Source organism: Saimiri boliviensis, chromosome 2, assembly GCF_048565385.1.
Source record: "Saimiri boliviensis isolate mSaiBol1 chromosome 2, mSaiBol1.pri, whole genome shotgun sequence".
Classification (NCBI taxonomy): domain Eukaryota; kingdom Metazoa; phylum Chordata; class Mammalia; order Primates; family Cebidae; genus Saimiri; species Saimiri boliviensis.
The window spans coordinates 191327119-191341509 of record NC_133450.1 but is presented as its reverse complement, the minus strand read 5'-3'; the positions used below and the strand labels follow the sequence as shown (position 1 = coordinate 191341509).

The following is a 14391-nucleotide window of genomic DNA, read 5'->3' as shown; positions in this document are numbered from 1 at the left end:
GCTAGTGCTCAGTCTTCCCTGACCAGCTCCATTCCAGTGCTCTGGGTGTGACCTTAGCCCTGGTTCCCCACCAAAATGAGGCTGGACTCTAGATTCCCGGCCTCCTAGGCTGAATGGGGCTTACAGGCCATCTCGCAGCCCCCTCCCAGTGTACAGCATGCTGCCAGGTAGGGCCTGCCCCTGCCCCACAGCCGAGTGCCAGGCCACCCTCCTCCCTCCTGAGGCCCACATCTGTCCACCCCTTCTTGGGCAGGCAGCACTGCCACTGCCAGCCAAGCCTGATGACTGGGGGCAGTCAGCTTCCTTCCAACTGCTGGCCAGGACAGCCTTTCAGAAAGTGCTGTCGCGGTTCTTACCTGCCAACAGGAGAATCCACTGGAACCGTTTTAAGCAAGAAAGGAGTTTATGGAAGAATATGAAGTAGCTGGTAGGATTTCCAGGAGGGCCAGAGAGTCAGGATGAATGACACATGGGCAGCAGGAAGGACGCCCAGGCTCCAGCAGGGGTTAGTGCCAGTATAGGCCCCACGGCGCCTCTGCTGGGCAAGACATCACCACTCACACCACTGACCAGAGCCCCCACCACCGCTGTCCCTGAGCGTCACATGCCACCATCGCGACCTTCACCTTCACTTCCAAATCCATGCTTTGGCTTGGAGGTGTCTGGTGAGACTCCTGCATCAAGGGTGCAAAGGGGGCTGGGAGACGAGGTTTTCTAGCTTCTCCTTACTGAAGCCACACAACACAGAAAGGTACTGAAGAGGGGCCGTCCAGGTGCAGAACAGAACACATGTTCCCTGCGGTGGCCACACCCCCTCAGTCAGCACTGCAGCTGAACCTTGCTGAGTCTTTTTTTTTTTTTTTAGAGACGGGGCTTCACCAAGTTGGTCAGGCTGGTCTCGAACCCCTAACTTCAGAACTTCAGGTGATCCACCCGTTTCAGCCTCCCAAAGTGCTGGGATTACAAGCATGAGCCACCATGCCTGGCCTCTTGCTGGGTCTTTGACGTCCTTCTTAGAACACAGTTTCCTGCTCCACCTTTGTACAAGTTCCAGGGGCTCCTTCCCCAGGGAGACTGACCTCTCACTCTTTTTGTACCCGACGCAGACCCATGGCACAGTGTGTGTGAGGCTGAAGCCTCACTGGGAAGAGCCCCTGTGTCAGCCTGACCCTGTCCTCTGCCAGCATAGCTGGCACAGAGTAGGCCTGAATGAACACAGAAGGAAGGAAGGAAAGGAGGGAGGAATCCCCAGTGCCAGCACTGAAAAATCACACCTCCACATGGCCCCCACCTTGGGGCTGCTGTGTGGTCTCTCCAGGGCTCCCTCTGCTCCTGGGGGCACAGCCTGGGCTGACCACAGGTACCAGGGCAAGGTGGAGCCTGGGCATGCTGGTGTGGGTTTGTTCCTGGGCGCAGCACAGGAGGCTGGGACACTGCCTGCATCTCCCAGAGCCACCCTGACCCCTGTGTGCCCACACAGGCATACACGGCCACCGAGCAGGAGATGCAGCGGCAGATGAGCCTCGGGGAGCTGTGCCACCCTGTGCCCCTCTCCTTTGAGCCCATCAGGAGCTACTATAAAGGTCTTGTGGAAGCCATGCAGAGTACACTACAGACGCCACTGGACATTCGCCTTAAGGAAAGTAAGTCGCCAGGTGACCAACTCTGTGTCCTTAACCCCCCTAGTGCCCTTTAGCCCAGAGGTGAATGCAAAGATCATCACCCTACATCCTGTCTCTCCCACACTGAGGCCCTTGGTTGGGCAGTCAGGGGCTCCTGGGCCTGGTGCCCAACCCACCCTCACGACTTCACTTCCAACCCTTCCTGAGACGGCGACTTGCCCTTCTCCCGTCACACTGCCCTGCTTCTGCCCTCAGATCGCTCCTGGGATCCTGCCATATCTCAGCCTTGCTCTGGGCTCCCAGCTGGAACGACCAACTCTTCCTCCTCCTCCTCCTCTGGCTGGGGCCCAGGCCCAGCACCCCCTCAAGACAGGCTGGCACAGCTGTGCCCACCTTGGAAGCCCTTTCCTGCCAGCCCAGCCCTGGCTCACTCCCTCCCCTGGCCATCTCCCCTCTCCCTTCCCGCACCAGGGCCTGCCCACATCCTGCTGGAGAGTGCTCATGAAGTGGATACCCTCTTCTTGCTCCTCCTTTGTAAGCACTTAAAGGGCAGGAACCAGCTTTGGGTCTACCTCTGAGCTCCCCACAGGGCCTGGCACCAAACATGTACTCAAAAATGTCTATTCATTGATTCATTTATGTGCTCATTCATTCATTCATTCACCTCTGCTATCATTATTCATTCAGAATATTTATCAAGCCCCTCTTATGTGCCAGGCATAGGAGGGCACAAAAGAAAGCTCCTTCTCCTCTTTTGGTGCTCATAGTCCTTGCAGGGGGAGACAGACAGTGCACAAACACGTCAGGTGACAAGAACTGCTATGAAGAATAATAAAGCAGGGCAAGATGGAGGACAGGAAAGTGATGAGGAGGAGGAACCATTTTTCTTTTTTTTTTTTTTTTTTGAGATGGAGTCGCCCAGACTGAAGTGCAGTGGCATGATCTCGGCTGACTGCGACCTCCGCCTCCCAGGTTCAAGCAATTCTCCTGCCTCAGTGTCCTGAGTAGCTGGGACTACAGGTGCCTGCCACCATGCCAGACTAATTTTTGTATTTTTAGTGGAGACGGGGTTTCACCATGTTGGCCAGGCTAATCTTGAACTCCTGATCTTGTGATCCGCCTGCCTCTGCGTCCCTAAGTGCTGGGATTACAGGTGTGAGCCACCACGGCTGGCCGAGGAGCTGTTTTACATAAGCAGTTGGGAAGGCTTCTGAGAAGGGGACACTCAAGGTGGCTCAAAGGAAGCGTTTGTTCAGCAGGTTCTGCTGGTCTGAAGGGCCAGAGAGCACAGTGGTCATAGGCATGGCCTCTGGAGCCAGGTCTCCTGGGTTCCTACCCAGGTGTACCACCTTGGAACCCTGCTGAACCCTGCCATGGACAGGGCACCTCCCTTTTCCATGCCTCTGTTTCTGTATCTGTAAAGTGGAGACCATAACGAAGCCCCCTCTTCTGGGCTGCTTTGAGAATTGAATGAGCTCTTACACACATAGCGCTCAGGCATAATAAGCGCCATGTACGCCTTAGCGATTGTGATTTCTGCTGCTGTTACATCTGAGGGAGGTATTCTAGACAGAGGGAAAAGCAAGGGTGGAGGTCCTGAGGCGCGATGGGAGTGAGCTGGTCACAGAAGGAGCAGCAATGGGGACAAAAGAAGTGGAAGTGGAGTCGCAGGGGAGAGAGGAAAGAAATCCGAATCCCAGGATTTTGACCTGGGCAACTAACAGAAGGAAACTGTCATTGTCTGAAGTGAGAAAGCATTTAGGACTGGAGGGAATGAAGTGTTTGAACCTGTTAGATTTGAGAAGTTGGACTTCCCATGTGGTGGTATCGCCCAGGCAGTAGGACCTGTGACCTTAGAGTTCTAGGGGGAGGGGCGAGGCTTTTGCCTTGATGAAAAAACAACTTCACCCAAATTAAAGGTAAAGGAGCATAAATGAGCAATGAACGATTTGTGAATCGGGCAGCCTTCTCAGCCTCAGTACGTTCACAGACTCTAGCGCAGCCACGTGGTGGAAGAAGATATAGGGCCAGAAAAAGGACAGTGGCATACAGAAAACAGAAGTGAGGTGCAGAGGCAGCTGGGCTGGTTCCAGCTCAGCTTTTGCCTTATTTGAACACAGTTCAAACAGTTGGCTACATTTGATTGGCCAAAACTGGGTGATTTCCATATCCAGAGTAACTATTCTAGTAAGAAAAAAAAAAATAATAAAGAATAAAAACAAAAAAAACTGGGTGATTGGCACAAGGGCAGGCTACGGTCTGTTTACACCTCCGCTTGTTATAGTTCACAATGCACAGAAAAACCTTTAGACCCAACTTCAAAGACGTAAGGAGACAGCTTTAGGCGAAACTTGATTTAACAGCGTGCAGGTGGCTTGATCTCCGCAGGCCCCTGTGGCGAGTGCTGGGAGTGCTGGGGGCGGAAGGCAGGTCTGGGGAGGCACTGAGCCAGCTCCAGCCCCAACAGCTGGGAAGGAGGCAACCTGGGCAAGAGGGGAAGGGTGCGGGGGCTGTCCAGGCAGAGGGGCACAGCAAGTGCCAAGGGCCCCAGTGGCCCTGCTGTGCCCGCTTGCTGGGATGGCCTCCCCTCCTTCCTTCTTTGTGGGCACTCAGACCTTCCTGACTCAACTCCACTTTCTTGTTTTCCATCTTGACCCTGGAATGTGCGCATCTTCCCTGAGTCGTGGCCCATCCTTGAGTGTTGGGTCCAGTGGTGGTTCGAGCCTCAGCCTCCTCCTATTTAGGGCTCTCCCACACCAGCCTTGTCATCCTGGGGTTTTCCTGTCCCTGTGAATTTACACGAACCCCTTAAATCTCCATGGCTCTTGGGCCAGCTGCTGCGACTCTCCAGTTGTGTGGTATTTTTAGCATGTCTTATTTGTCTGCTCGCATGAGCTCCAGGCGCTCATTTCTCACAATTCCTTACAGACATGAACTGCCAGCTCTCAGACCCTTCCAGCACCAAGCCAGGTACCTTGCTGAAAACCAGCCCCTCACCAGAGCGATCCCTCTTCCTAAAATGTAAGACCCTGGGAGTGGGGAGAGGGTGGAGAGGGCGGAGGCAGTGGGATGTTGGGTGGAGGAGGATCATGGAAATGGAGGTCCGTCTTTTTTTCTCATTAGAATTTGGTTTTTTAATTATTATCTTTAATGATTTTTTTTAAAAAACATATTAAAGACAAGTAAAACAATACATGTTCACTGTAGGAAAATTAGAAAACAAAAGAAAAATAAGTCTCATAATCTTCCCTCTTCCATGAACAACTATTATTTGTCCTTTTAGCTTTAGCACATCTAACATGCATATAATGATATATTTAATATATCTTTTTATTTTACAAATGCGGTGTCATACTATACATACTGTTTTCTCATCTGTTTTCATTTGCTGATATATGCTGAACATTTTTATTCTCTTAAAATATTGTATATGTAGGGCCAGTCCCGGTAGCTCACACCTGTGATCACAGCACTTTGGGAGGCCGAGGCAGGCAGACAGCTTGAGCTCAGGAGTTTGAGACCAGCCTGGGCAATATGATGAAACTCCATCTCTACAAAAAATACAAAAATTAGTGGGCATGGTGGTATGCTTCTGTAGTTCCAGCTATTCAGAAGGCTGAGGTGGGAGGATCACTTGAGCCCTGGAGGTGGGGGTTGCAGTGAGCTGTGTTCATGCTACTATACTGTAGCCTGGGTGACAGAATGAGACCTTGTCTCAATTGGAAAAAAAAAACAGATAATGCATGCTTATTGTAGAAAATCAGAAATTACAAATATGTAAAAACAATTGTCCTTCCTAAGGAATACTTTTAATATTTTAATATATATTCTTTCAGATATGTGTGTATATTTTTTAAAGGGATATTATATTCTTTGTAATATTTTTCACTAACAGTATAGCTTGAACAATTTTTTAATTTCCCACCCTACATTGATGTGACAATTTTCTGTATCAGTAAATATATAAATTTTTTTTTGAAGCAGGGTCTCACTCTGTTGTCCAGGCTGGAGTGCAGTGGCACAACTATGGCTCACTGCAGCCTCAACCTCCAGGGCTCAAGTGACCCTTCCACCTCAGCCTCCCACATAGCTAGGAACATAGATGTTTGCCACCAAGCCTGGCTAACTTTTAAAGTTTTTGTAGAGACGAAGGTCTCCCATGTTGCCCAGGCTGGTCTCGAACTCCTGGGTTCAAGTGATCCTCCCACCTCAGCCTCCCAAATTTTGGAATTACAGGTGTGAGCCACTGTGCCCAGCCAATATTGTGTGTGTGTGTGTGTGTGTGTGTGTGTGTGTGTGTGTGTGTGTGCCTGTGTCTTGCTCTGGATTGCAGTGGTGGAGTGCAGTGGTGCAGTGCTCACTGCACCCTCGACCTCTTGGTCTCAAGCGATTTTCCCACCCCAACCTCCGCATAGCTGGGACTATTGGCGTCCACCACCACGCTTAACTAATTTTTAGTTTTTATTATTTTTAGAGGTTGCATGGCATTGCATTGAATGGATGTGTCATATTTAACCAATCTCATAATGTTAGATGTTTACAGTTTCATTTCTATAAACAATGCTGTAATAAATGTCCATTCTAGTACACATTTGTTGAATTAATGAATGAGTGAATGAACACACCATACCTCATTTTCAGATTATTTTTTAGGAGTAATTTCTCAAAGTGGAATTACTGGGTATCAATTTAAAGAAGACTCAACCTAAAGTAGGCTCAGTATCCAGTTAGCAGAGTTTATTCTAGTGCAAAGTAACCATCAGGGGACACAGGCAAACCAAAGAATGGTGGTCAGTGCTCCTGGTGTTGGGAAGCGGGCAGTGACTATCCAAATGGAGGCACTGAATAGAATTACATTTTCCATACAAAGGCTAACCTACTGATTTAAAGGCTGGGCATGGTGGCTGATGCCTGTAATCCCAACACTTTGGGAGGCCGAGGCAGTTGGATCACTTGACTGACATCAGGAGTTCGAGACCAGCTTGGCCAACATGGTGAAACCCTGCCTCTACTAAAAATACAAAAATTAGCCTGGCATGGTAGCAGGTGCCTGTAGTCCCAGCTACTCAGGAGGCTGATGCAGAAGAATCACTTGAACCTGGGAGGTGGAGGTTGCAGTGAACTAAGATCGTGCCATTGCCCTCCAGCCTGGGTGACAGAGTGAGACTCTGTTGCAAAAAAAAAAAAAGAAATAAATATTGATATAAGATTTGATTGGCTACTATTGATTACACCTAAGGAGTAAACATCCTAGTGAAAATAGTTAACAATCAAAAGGGTCTCTATCTCCAATGTCATTTAGTATAGGTTTGAATGAAGAATAGGGAATCTGGTTAACATATAACATCTCAACACAAAAGTCAGGAAGTAATGGTCATGAACCAGAGAAGAAAAACGGCCACATTATGTGACTCAGTTTCCAGGGTTTAACTCTTTCCACTTGGCATAATAAATTTGGAAAGTCCTGAAATTTTATTTTCTTTTTACACTGGACATGAATTTTTTTTTTTTTTTTTTTTTTTGAGATGGAGTCTGGCTCTGTCACCCAGGCTGGAGCACAGTGGTGCTATCTCCGCTCATTGCAACCTCCACCTCCCAGGTTCGAGTGATTCTCCTGCGTCAGCCTACCAAGTAGCTGGGATTACAGGTGCCCAGCACCACACCCAGCTAATTTTTTTGTGTTTTTACTGGAGACAGGGTTTCACCATGTTGGCCAGGCTGGTCCTGAGCTCCTGACCTCAGGTGATACACCTGCCTTGGCCTCCCAAAGTGCTGGGATTACAGGTGTGAGCCACCAGGCCCGTCATGCATTTTTAAAGTAAACTTTAGTTGAAACATAAAATGCATAAGGAAAAGTACACAAGGCTGGTGCAGTGACTCATGCCTATAATCGTAGTACTTTGGGAGGCCAAGGCTTGCCTGAGCTCAGGAGTTCGAGACCAGCTTTGGCAACACTGTGAAACCCTTTCTCTACTGAAATACAAAAAATTAACAGGGTGTGGCAGCATGTGCTGTAGTCCCAGCTACTTGGGAGGCTGAGGCAGGAGAATTGCTTGAACCAGGGAGGCCAAAGTTGCAGTGAGCCGAGATTACATCATAGCCCTCCAGTGTGGTGTGGGTGACAGAGCGAGACTGTGTCTCAAAAAAAAAAAAAAAAAAAAAAAAAAGTGCACAAAAGTGTGCAGCTCAATGATTTTTTTAAAAAAGAAATATATTTTGTAATGACCTTCAGATCAAGAAATGGAAATTTTCACTCCCCAGAAGTCTTCCTCACGTGCCCTCTTGTTTACTATCCCCAACGGGAATCCACTCTCCAGACTTCTAGGACTATAGGTTTTACCTGTTTTTGAACGTTTTTTTTTTTTTTTTTTTTTTTTTTTTTGAGGCGGAGTTTCGCTCTTGTTACCCAGGCTGGAGTGCAATGGCGCGATCTCGGCTCACCGCAACCTCCGCCTCCTGGGCTCAGGCAATTCTCCTGCCTCAGCCCCCTGAGTAGCTGGGATTACAGACACGTGCCACCATGCCCAGCTAATTTTTTGTATTTTTAGTAGAGACAGGGTTTCACCATGTTGACCAGGATGGTCTCAATTCCTCGACCTCGTGATCCACCCGCCTCGGCCTCCCAAAGTGCTGGGATTACAGGCTTGAGCCACCGCGCCCAGCTGTTTTTGAACTTTTAGTAGATCATTCAGATTGTACCCTTCTGTTTCGCTTCTTTCGCTCAACATAATAATTATGAGATTTATCCATTTTGTATACTGACATATTGAGTCGTTTTTTTTTTTTTGGAGACATAGTCTTCCTCTGTCGCCAGGCTGGAGTGCAGCGGCCTGATCTTGGCTCACGGCAACCTCCACCTCCCATGTTCAAGCATTCTCCTGCCTCAGCCTAAGTAGCTGGGATTACAGGCATGTGCCACCACACCCAGCTAATTTTTGTATTTTTAGTAGAGACAAGGTTTCACCATGTTGGCCAGGATGGTCTTGATCTCTTGAACTTGTGATCTGCCTGCCTCAGCCTCCCAAATTGCTGGAATTCCGGTGTGAGCCACTGCACCTGGCCTGAGTGGTTGTTGTAAATTCATTTAGCACTTCTAAGCTATCCACAGATTTTTGGGGATTTTCTGTAAATAAGCATGTCACCTGTGAATAATAATCTTTCATTTCCTCAATCCTTATTCTTGCCTTTCACTTTTTTCGTGCCTTGAGTTACTGTCTACTACATCTAGAACAGTGTTCAATAGAAGTGCTTGTAATGAGCAGCATTTTCTTCCACCTTGGATAAATATCCAACAGAAATGCATACATATGTGAAGCAAAAGACCTGCACAAGAATGTTATGTGACTGAAACGCAGGTTCAATCACTCAATGCTTTGCAGAGTCCAATTAACAAGAGCGAGGTCTGGCATAAAGAAAGTGGCCTTTTACGGCCGGGCGCGGTGGCTCAAGCCTGTAATCCCAGCACTTTGGGAGGCCGAGGCGGGTGGATCACGAGGTCGAGAGATCGAGACCATCCTGGTCAACATGGTGAAACCCCGTCTCTACTAAAAATACTAAAAATTAGCTGGGCATGGTGGCGTGTGCCTGTAATCCCAGCTACTCAGGAGGCTGAGGCAGGAGAATTGCCTGAACCCAGGAGGCGGAGGTTGCGGTGAGCCGAGATCGCGCCATTGCACTCCAGCCTGGGTAACAAGAGCGAAACTCCGTCTCAAAAAAAAAAAAACTCCGTCTCAAAAAAAAAAAAAAAAAAAAGAAAGTGGCCTTTTTCCAAAGCTTAGCTTAGGGGAAGAGGTACAGGCTCATCCTGCCCTTAAGGATACCACCTCACTTTTGGGGCAGAAAGCAGATGCTTTTAAATGGGGACTTTGTATGAAGGGCATGCAGGGGAGGAGCAAGCAGATGGGGGTCTACATGACTCATTTTGGTGCCTCATCTACTACATGGGTGAGCTGGTGCCATTGACAACAGAACTAGGTTGTACTGTGGCCATTGTGTTGAGATATTCTCCAGGTGTAAGAGTTCTGACCCAGGCATACTTCAGGTGGTAAACTTACTGTTGTCTCTCGAGGCAAATCTGGTGGGAGAAAGTTCTGGTTCCTTCTATGGAGGTAGTTAGATAAGCTTGCCCTGTAGGGGATTATCTGGTGAAGGAAAGGTAATGGTTATCATTGCATTTCTAAAGAGCTAAGTAGGGGAGAGTATGATGGCTCACACCTGTAATCCCAATTCTTTGGAGGGCAGAGGAGGGCGGATCACCTGAGGTCAGCAGTTTGAGACCAGCCTGGCCAACATGGTGAACCTACCCCCACCCCCTAGTCTACTAAAAATACAAAAAATAGCTTGGCATAGTGGTCAGCACCTGGTAATCCCAGCTACTTGGGAGGATGAGGCAGGAGAATCGTTTGAACCTGGGAGGTGGAAGTTGCAGTGAGCCAAGATCGTGCCATTGCACTCCAGCCTGGGCAACAGGAACAAAACTCCGTCTCAAAAAAAAGAAAAGTAATTGTATTGGTGGTTTCAAAAGCTTTTTAAACACACTAAATATTCAACAACAACAACAACAACAACAACAACAAAATAGAGGACTAAGTTACGTGTCCAAACATCAAAATTATAGAATTTCCACTAAAATGCTCTTGTGAAAGACTATTATTTGATGTGGCAAAATGCTCCGTAGTAGATCAATCAATTTTAAAAAGCAGATTACCTAACGGCATGTATGGTGTGACACCAATCTTAAAGCTGTAAAGAACAGGAGTGGGTAGGGCGGAGATAGGAAGTAACACAACCTAGTGTTAACAGTGATGGGATTATTTTTAATTACATTTGTATTAGTTGGCAACAAATTTCACAGCACAAAATTCAGACAGTATAAAGGGTGTGCTGTAGGGTGACCACGGCTTCCCCATTCCTTCAGCCCCTGCTCCAGGGACAATCGAGGTTAAAAGGGGTCTTTCACTCCTTCCTTAGGCCATTTTCGCGCTTCGCACTTTGTGCTTCGCACGTGCGTGGGTGGGTTCCAGGGGGCGGGCCGCCGCGCTGGCCCCGCCCATCAGGCGCGTACCCTGTTCCGCCCCCTGCAGACGCGCGCACGCCCACGCTGGATCCGGACACGATGCACGCGCGCCTGCGCCTGTCTGCAGACCGCCTGACCGTGCGCTGCGGCCTGCTGGGCAGCCTGGGGCCGGTGCCCGCGCTGCGCTTCGACGCGCTCTGGCAGGTGCTGGCTCGCGACTGCTTCGCCGCTGGCCGCCACTACTGGGAGGTGGACGTGCAGGAGGCCGGCGCCGGCTGGTGGGTGGGCGCGGCCTACGCCTCTCTGCGGCGCCGCGGGGCCTCGGCCGCTGCCCGCCTGGGCTGCAACCGCCAGTCCTGGTGCCTCAAGCGCTACGACCTTGAGTACTGGGCCTTCCACGATGGCCAGCGCTGCCGCCTGCGGCCCCGCGACGACCTCGACCGGCTCGGCGTCTTCCTGGACTACGAGGCCGGCGTCCTCGCCTTCTACGACGTGACGGGTGGCATGAGCCACCTGCACACCTTCCGCGCTACCTTCCAGGAGCCACTCTACCCGGCCATGCGTCTCTGGGAGGGGGCCATCAGCATCCCGCGGTTGCCCTAGGGGCCAGGACCAGCGTGACAGCCTCCAGGTCTGTACCTAGATCAGCGTGGCTGGTCCCCTTACTACCTACTTCTCAGGGCCGTCTCCCTGCCCCAGCCCTCCCCAACCAGTCACACCCGCAGTGGTTTGAAGGGTTCCTCTCCTAGGCTAGTTTGAAACATGCCCTAAACAAGTCCGCTGCTGCCCTCTCATCAGACCTCCACACCCCCACCCCCACCACTTACTCTACTCTAGGCCACTTCCTTCAAAGTGACATACCCACAGATAACCCTCAGCATCCGGAACATATCATCCACCACCTGGGAACTTTCTCCCTCGTACAGCACAAGAACCTGGCACATAGTAGGCACACAGTAAATATCTGTGAATGAATGAGTCATCCAGCACTGACTCTTCTGTCCCGTGAGGTCTCTTGGATCTACCGCTTCCTCCTCACCTATTTCATCTTGTCCACATCACACCTTCCTCCAGAACAACTGTGAGAGCTTCTTAGCAGTTCCTGGTCTGAACCCTCTCCCAGTCCTCATCTTTCACCCTAAAACCAGGGTGCTCTTCCTAAAATTTCACTTGTCAGAACTATGAAGAGGCTTCCAGGAGTTTCCATGGAAAAACAAAAAATTCAGGCACCTCACCTTAGCATTTAAGGCCTGTCTAGTGTGCTCAAAATTACTTATCCTCACCTAGCTCCTACTGCTGTTCTTAGAGGCTCTCCAGTCAGAAATGTGTCACATAGCTCCGCCTCCACACCTCTCTACTGCCAGCACATTCATGCAGGAAAAGTCTTCACTTGTCTCGGTCTTCGCCAGGCTTCTCTGCGCCAGGAAGTCTCCCCAAACCACAAGAATCTCACTATCAGAGCCACCTGGTACCTATCTTTCCAACTAGATTGGAAGCTTTGGAAGATTAGCTTTGTCCTATACTCTCCACCCTGAAAAGTTCAGAAAGCCCCCTTCCCTCCCAAGCAGTGAATAACAACCAGCAGGTGCCTATTACTGAGTCACAGAACAGCTGAGCTGGGAGAGTCTCACAGGTCACCCAGCCAGTTCTCGTAGATTTGGGGAATCTGAGATCCTGAAAGAAAGCAGAACTGTGTAAAGTTACCCCGTGGTGCTGTAGGGGGGCCAGGCCTGTGCGCCATCCACCCACCCCCAGGCAAGCATCTGACCTGTCCCCTGGCCCAGCCCTTAGGCCCAGCCTTCAACCTGGGAGATTTTACTTCTTGTTTCTCAGGAGATGTTGGAAAGGAATCAGCAGGTGACTGTTGCTAAGCAACCAAAGGGGGTGGTGGTTCCCAATTGTCTTGGGACAGAAAGGGGAAGAGCGCCCTCAGATCCAGATGTTGCCAAGGAAACCCAGAGCGCCCAGCTGTCTGGAATGAAGTGACAGAAATAGAGAACAGTAGGCCCTCACACGGAGGCCTGCTCCTCTAGCAGGGATGGGGAGGCCTCTTCCCAGGGCCTGTCTCTCCATTCTGAAGGTTCTGCATCCTGTTTTGTCAATTCCCTAGATGGTTTTGAAGTTAACATTCTGTTAAACCATCTTCGTAGGTGCTTGGTAGGAAGGCAAAGCCGAATCCTTGTGGTTTAAACAGACTCTCAGTGCATTAATTAGTTTGAACCATATAAAACTGAAAATTTTCAACGGTTTTTGAGTTTAAAATGGCACTTTGATATGGGGCAGTGTAGCAGAATAATACCAGACAGACAAAACCTCGCAAATGCCTTAACTTCTTTTTTTTTTTTGAGACGGAGTTTCACTCTTGTTACCCAGGCTGGAGTGCAATGGCGCGATCTCGGCTCACCGCAACCTCCGCCTCCTGGGTTCAGGCAATTCTCCTGCCTCAGCCTCCTGAGTAGCTGGGATTACAGGCACGCACCACCACGCCCAGCTAATTTTTTGTATTTTTAGTAGAGACGGGGTTTCACCATGTTGACCAGGTTGGTCTCGATCTCTCGACCTCGTGATCCACCCGCCTCGGCCTCCCAAAGTGCTGGGATTACAGGCTTGAGCCACCGCGCCCGGCAAATGCCTTAACTTCTAACCAAAGACTTTAAAACTCTGGTTGGACGGTCTTAAAGCACTATGCTGCAGGAATAATGAGAAAAGGGGCAATTAATCCTACTAGGAATGGCTCAAACTGAATTGTGACAGGCAGAGGACATTCCTCACAGAGGGAAGATGAATACACTTGAGCCCCACATCTCTGTCCATCCCTGATGATCAAGACGTCTTCCCAGACCCACAGCTGCAGGGGCCAAGTAGTAATAGCTCTTACTAGTTTGTAAAGCACTGTTCTAATGCTTTACAACAAAACTCATCTGATTCTTTCATTATCCCTAGGGAGTAAAAAATTATCCCAATTCTACACATGGCAAAATGGAGACCCAGAGTCACTTGCCCAAGGGTCACACAGCTAGTGGTAGAGCTTGGGTCTGGATCCAGGCCATGAGTTCCAGGTTTGTGCTCATGGCCATCACAAGGCCCTACTGCTCAGGATGAATGCAGCTGGTCTCTGGCCAGTGCCTGGTGCTCTGGCCGCTCTCATGGAGCTACTGCCCATGATGCTTTCCTTTTGCCTGGTTAGTTTGCGAGACTTGAGTCTACCTTTGGATTGCCTTCCTTGGCCTTACGCCAAGGAAGATGAGGCCTTATGCCCAGAGGGGAACTTAAGTTTGGAATTCATGTAGCACAGACAGAGCTAGGCTATAAAGGTCACAGACTGGCTATATCAAGGCCCATGCTACCCAGAAAGCTGCAGTTTTAGTCCCTAATCAACTGTGTGACCAGGACTAGTCACGTTTTACTTCTCTGTGCCATCTATAAAATGGGCATAATGATTAAAAACTTTAATCATCTTAAATGATTTCTTTTAAATCTGCATACAATAAGGTATATGCTTTATACACTAAAGTTCTATGGGTTTTCTCAAATGCATTGTCATGTATCCACCATTATATATCATAAAGAATAGTTTCACTGTCCTAAAATATCCCATGTACTCTATTTCACTTTTTCCTAATCCACTCCTTCTGAATCCCTGAAAACCAGTGATCTGCTTACTATCTCTATAGTTTTCCCCTTTTCAAATTGTCGTATAAATTGAATGATTTATACTGGCCTTTTCAGCCTGGCTTCTTTCTCTCAGTAATA

The 14391-nt window shown here is 49.2% G+C and overlaps 1 protein-coding gene across 3 annotated transcripts in view; it reads left to right on the top strand.

Annotated features, from left to right (window-relative positions):
• The window catches only part of TRIM14 (tripartite motif containing 14), a 64270-nt gene that overhangs the window by 25198 nt on the left and 24681 nt on the right, over positions 1-14391 (top strand). For all 3 annotated transcript variants that reach the window (XM_074395085.1, XM_010350808.3, XM_074395084.1), the window contains exons 4-6: positions 1481-1643; positions 4551-4643; positions 10706-11269. In XM_074395085.1, the coding sequence (XP_074251186.1) occupies positions 1481-1643; positions 4551-4643; positions 10706-11241 (792 nt within the window). In that variant the 3' untranslated portion in view covers positions 11242-11269. The remainder of the gene's footprint in view (positions 1-1480; positions 1644-4550; positions 4644-10705; positions 11270-14391) is intronic.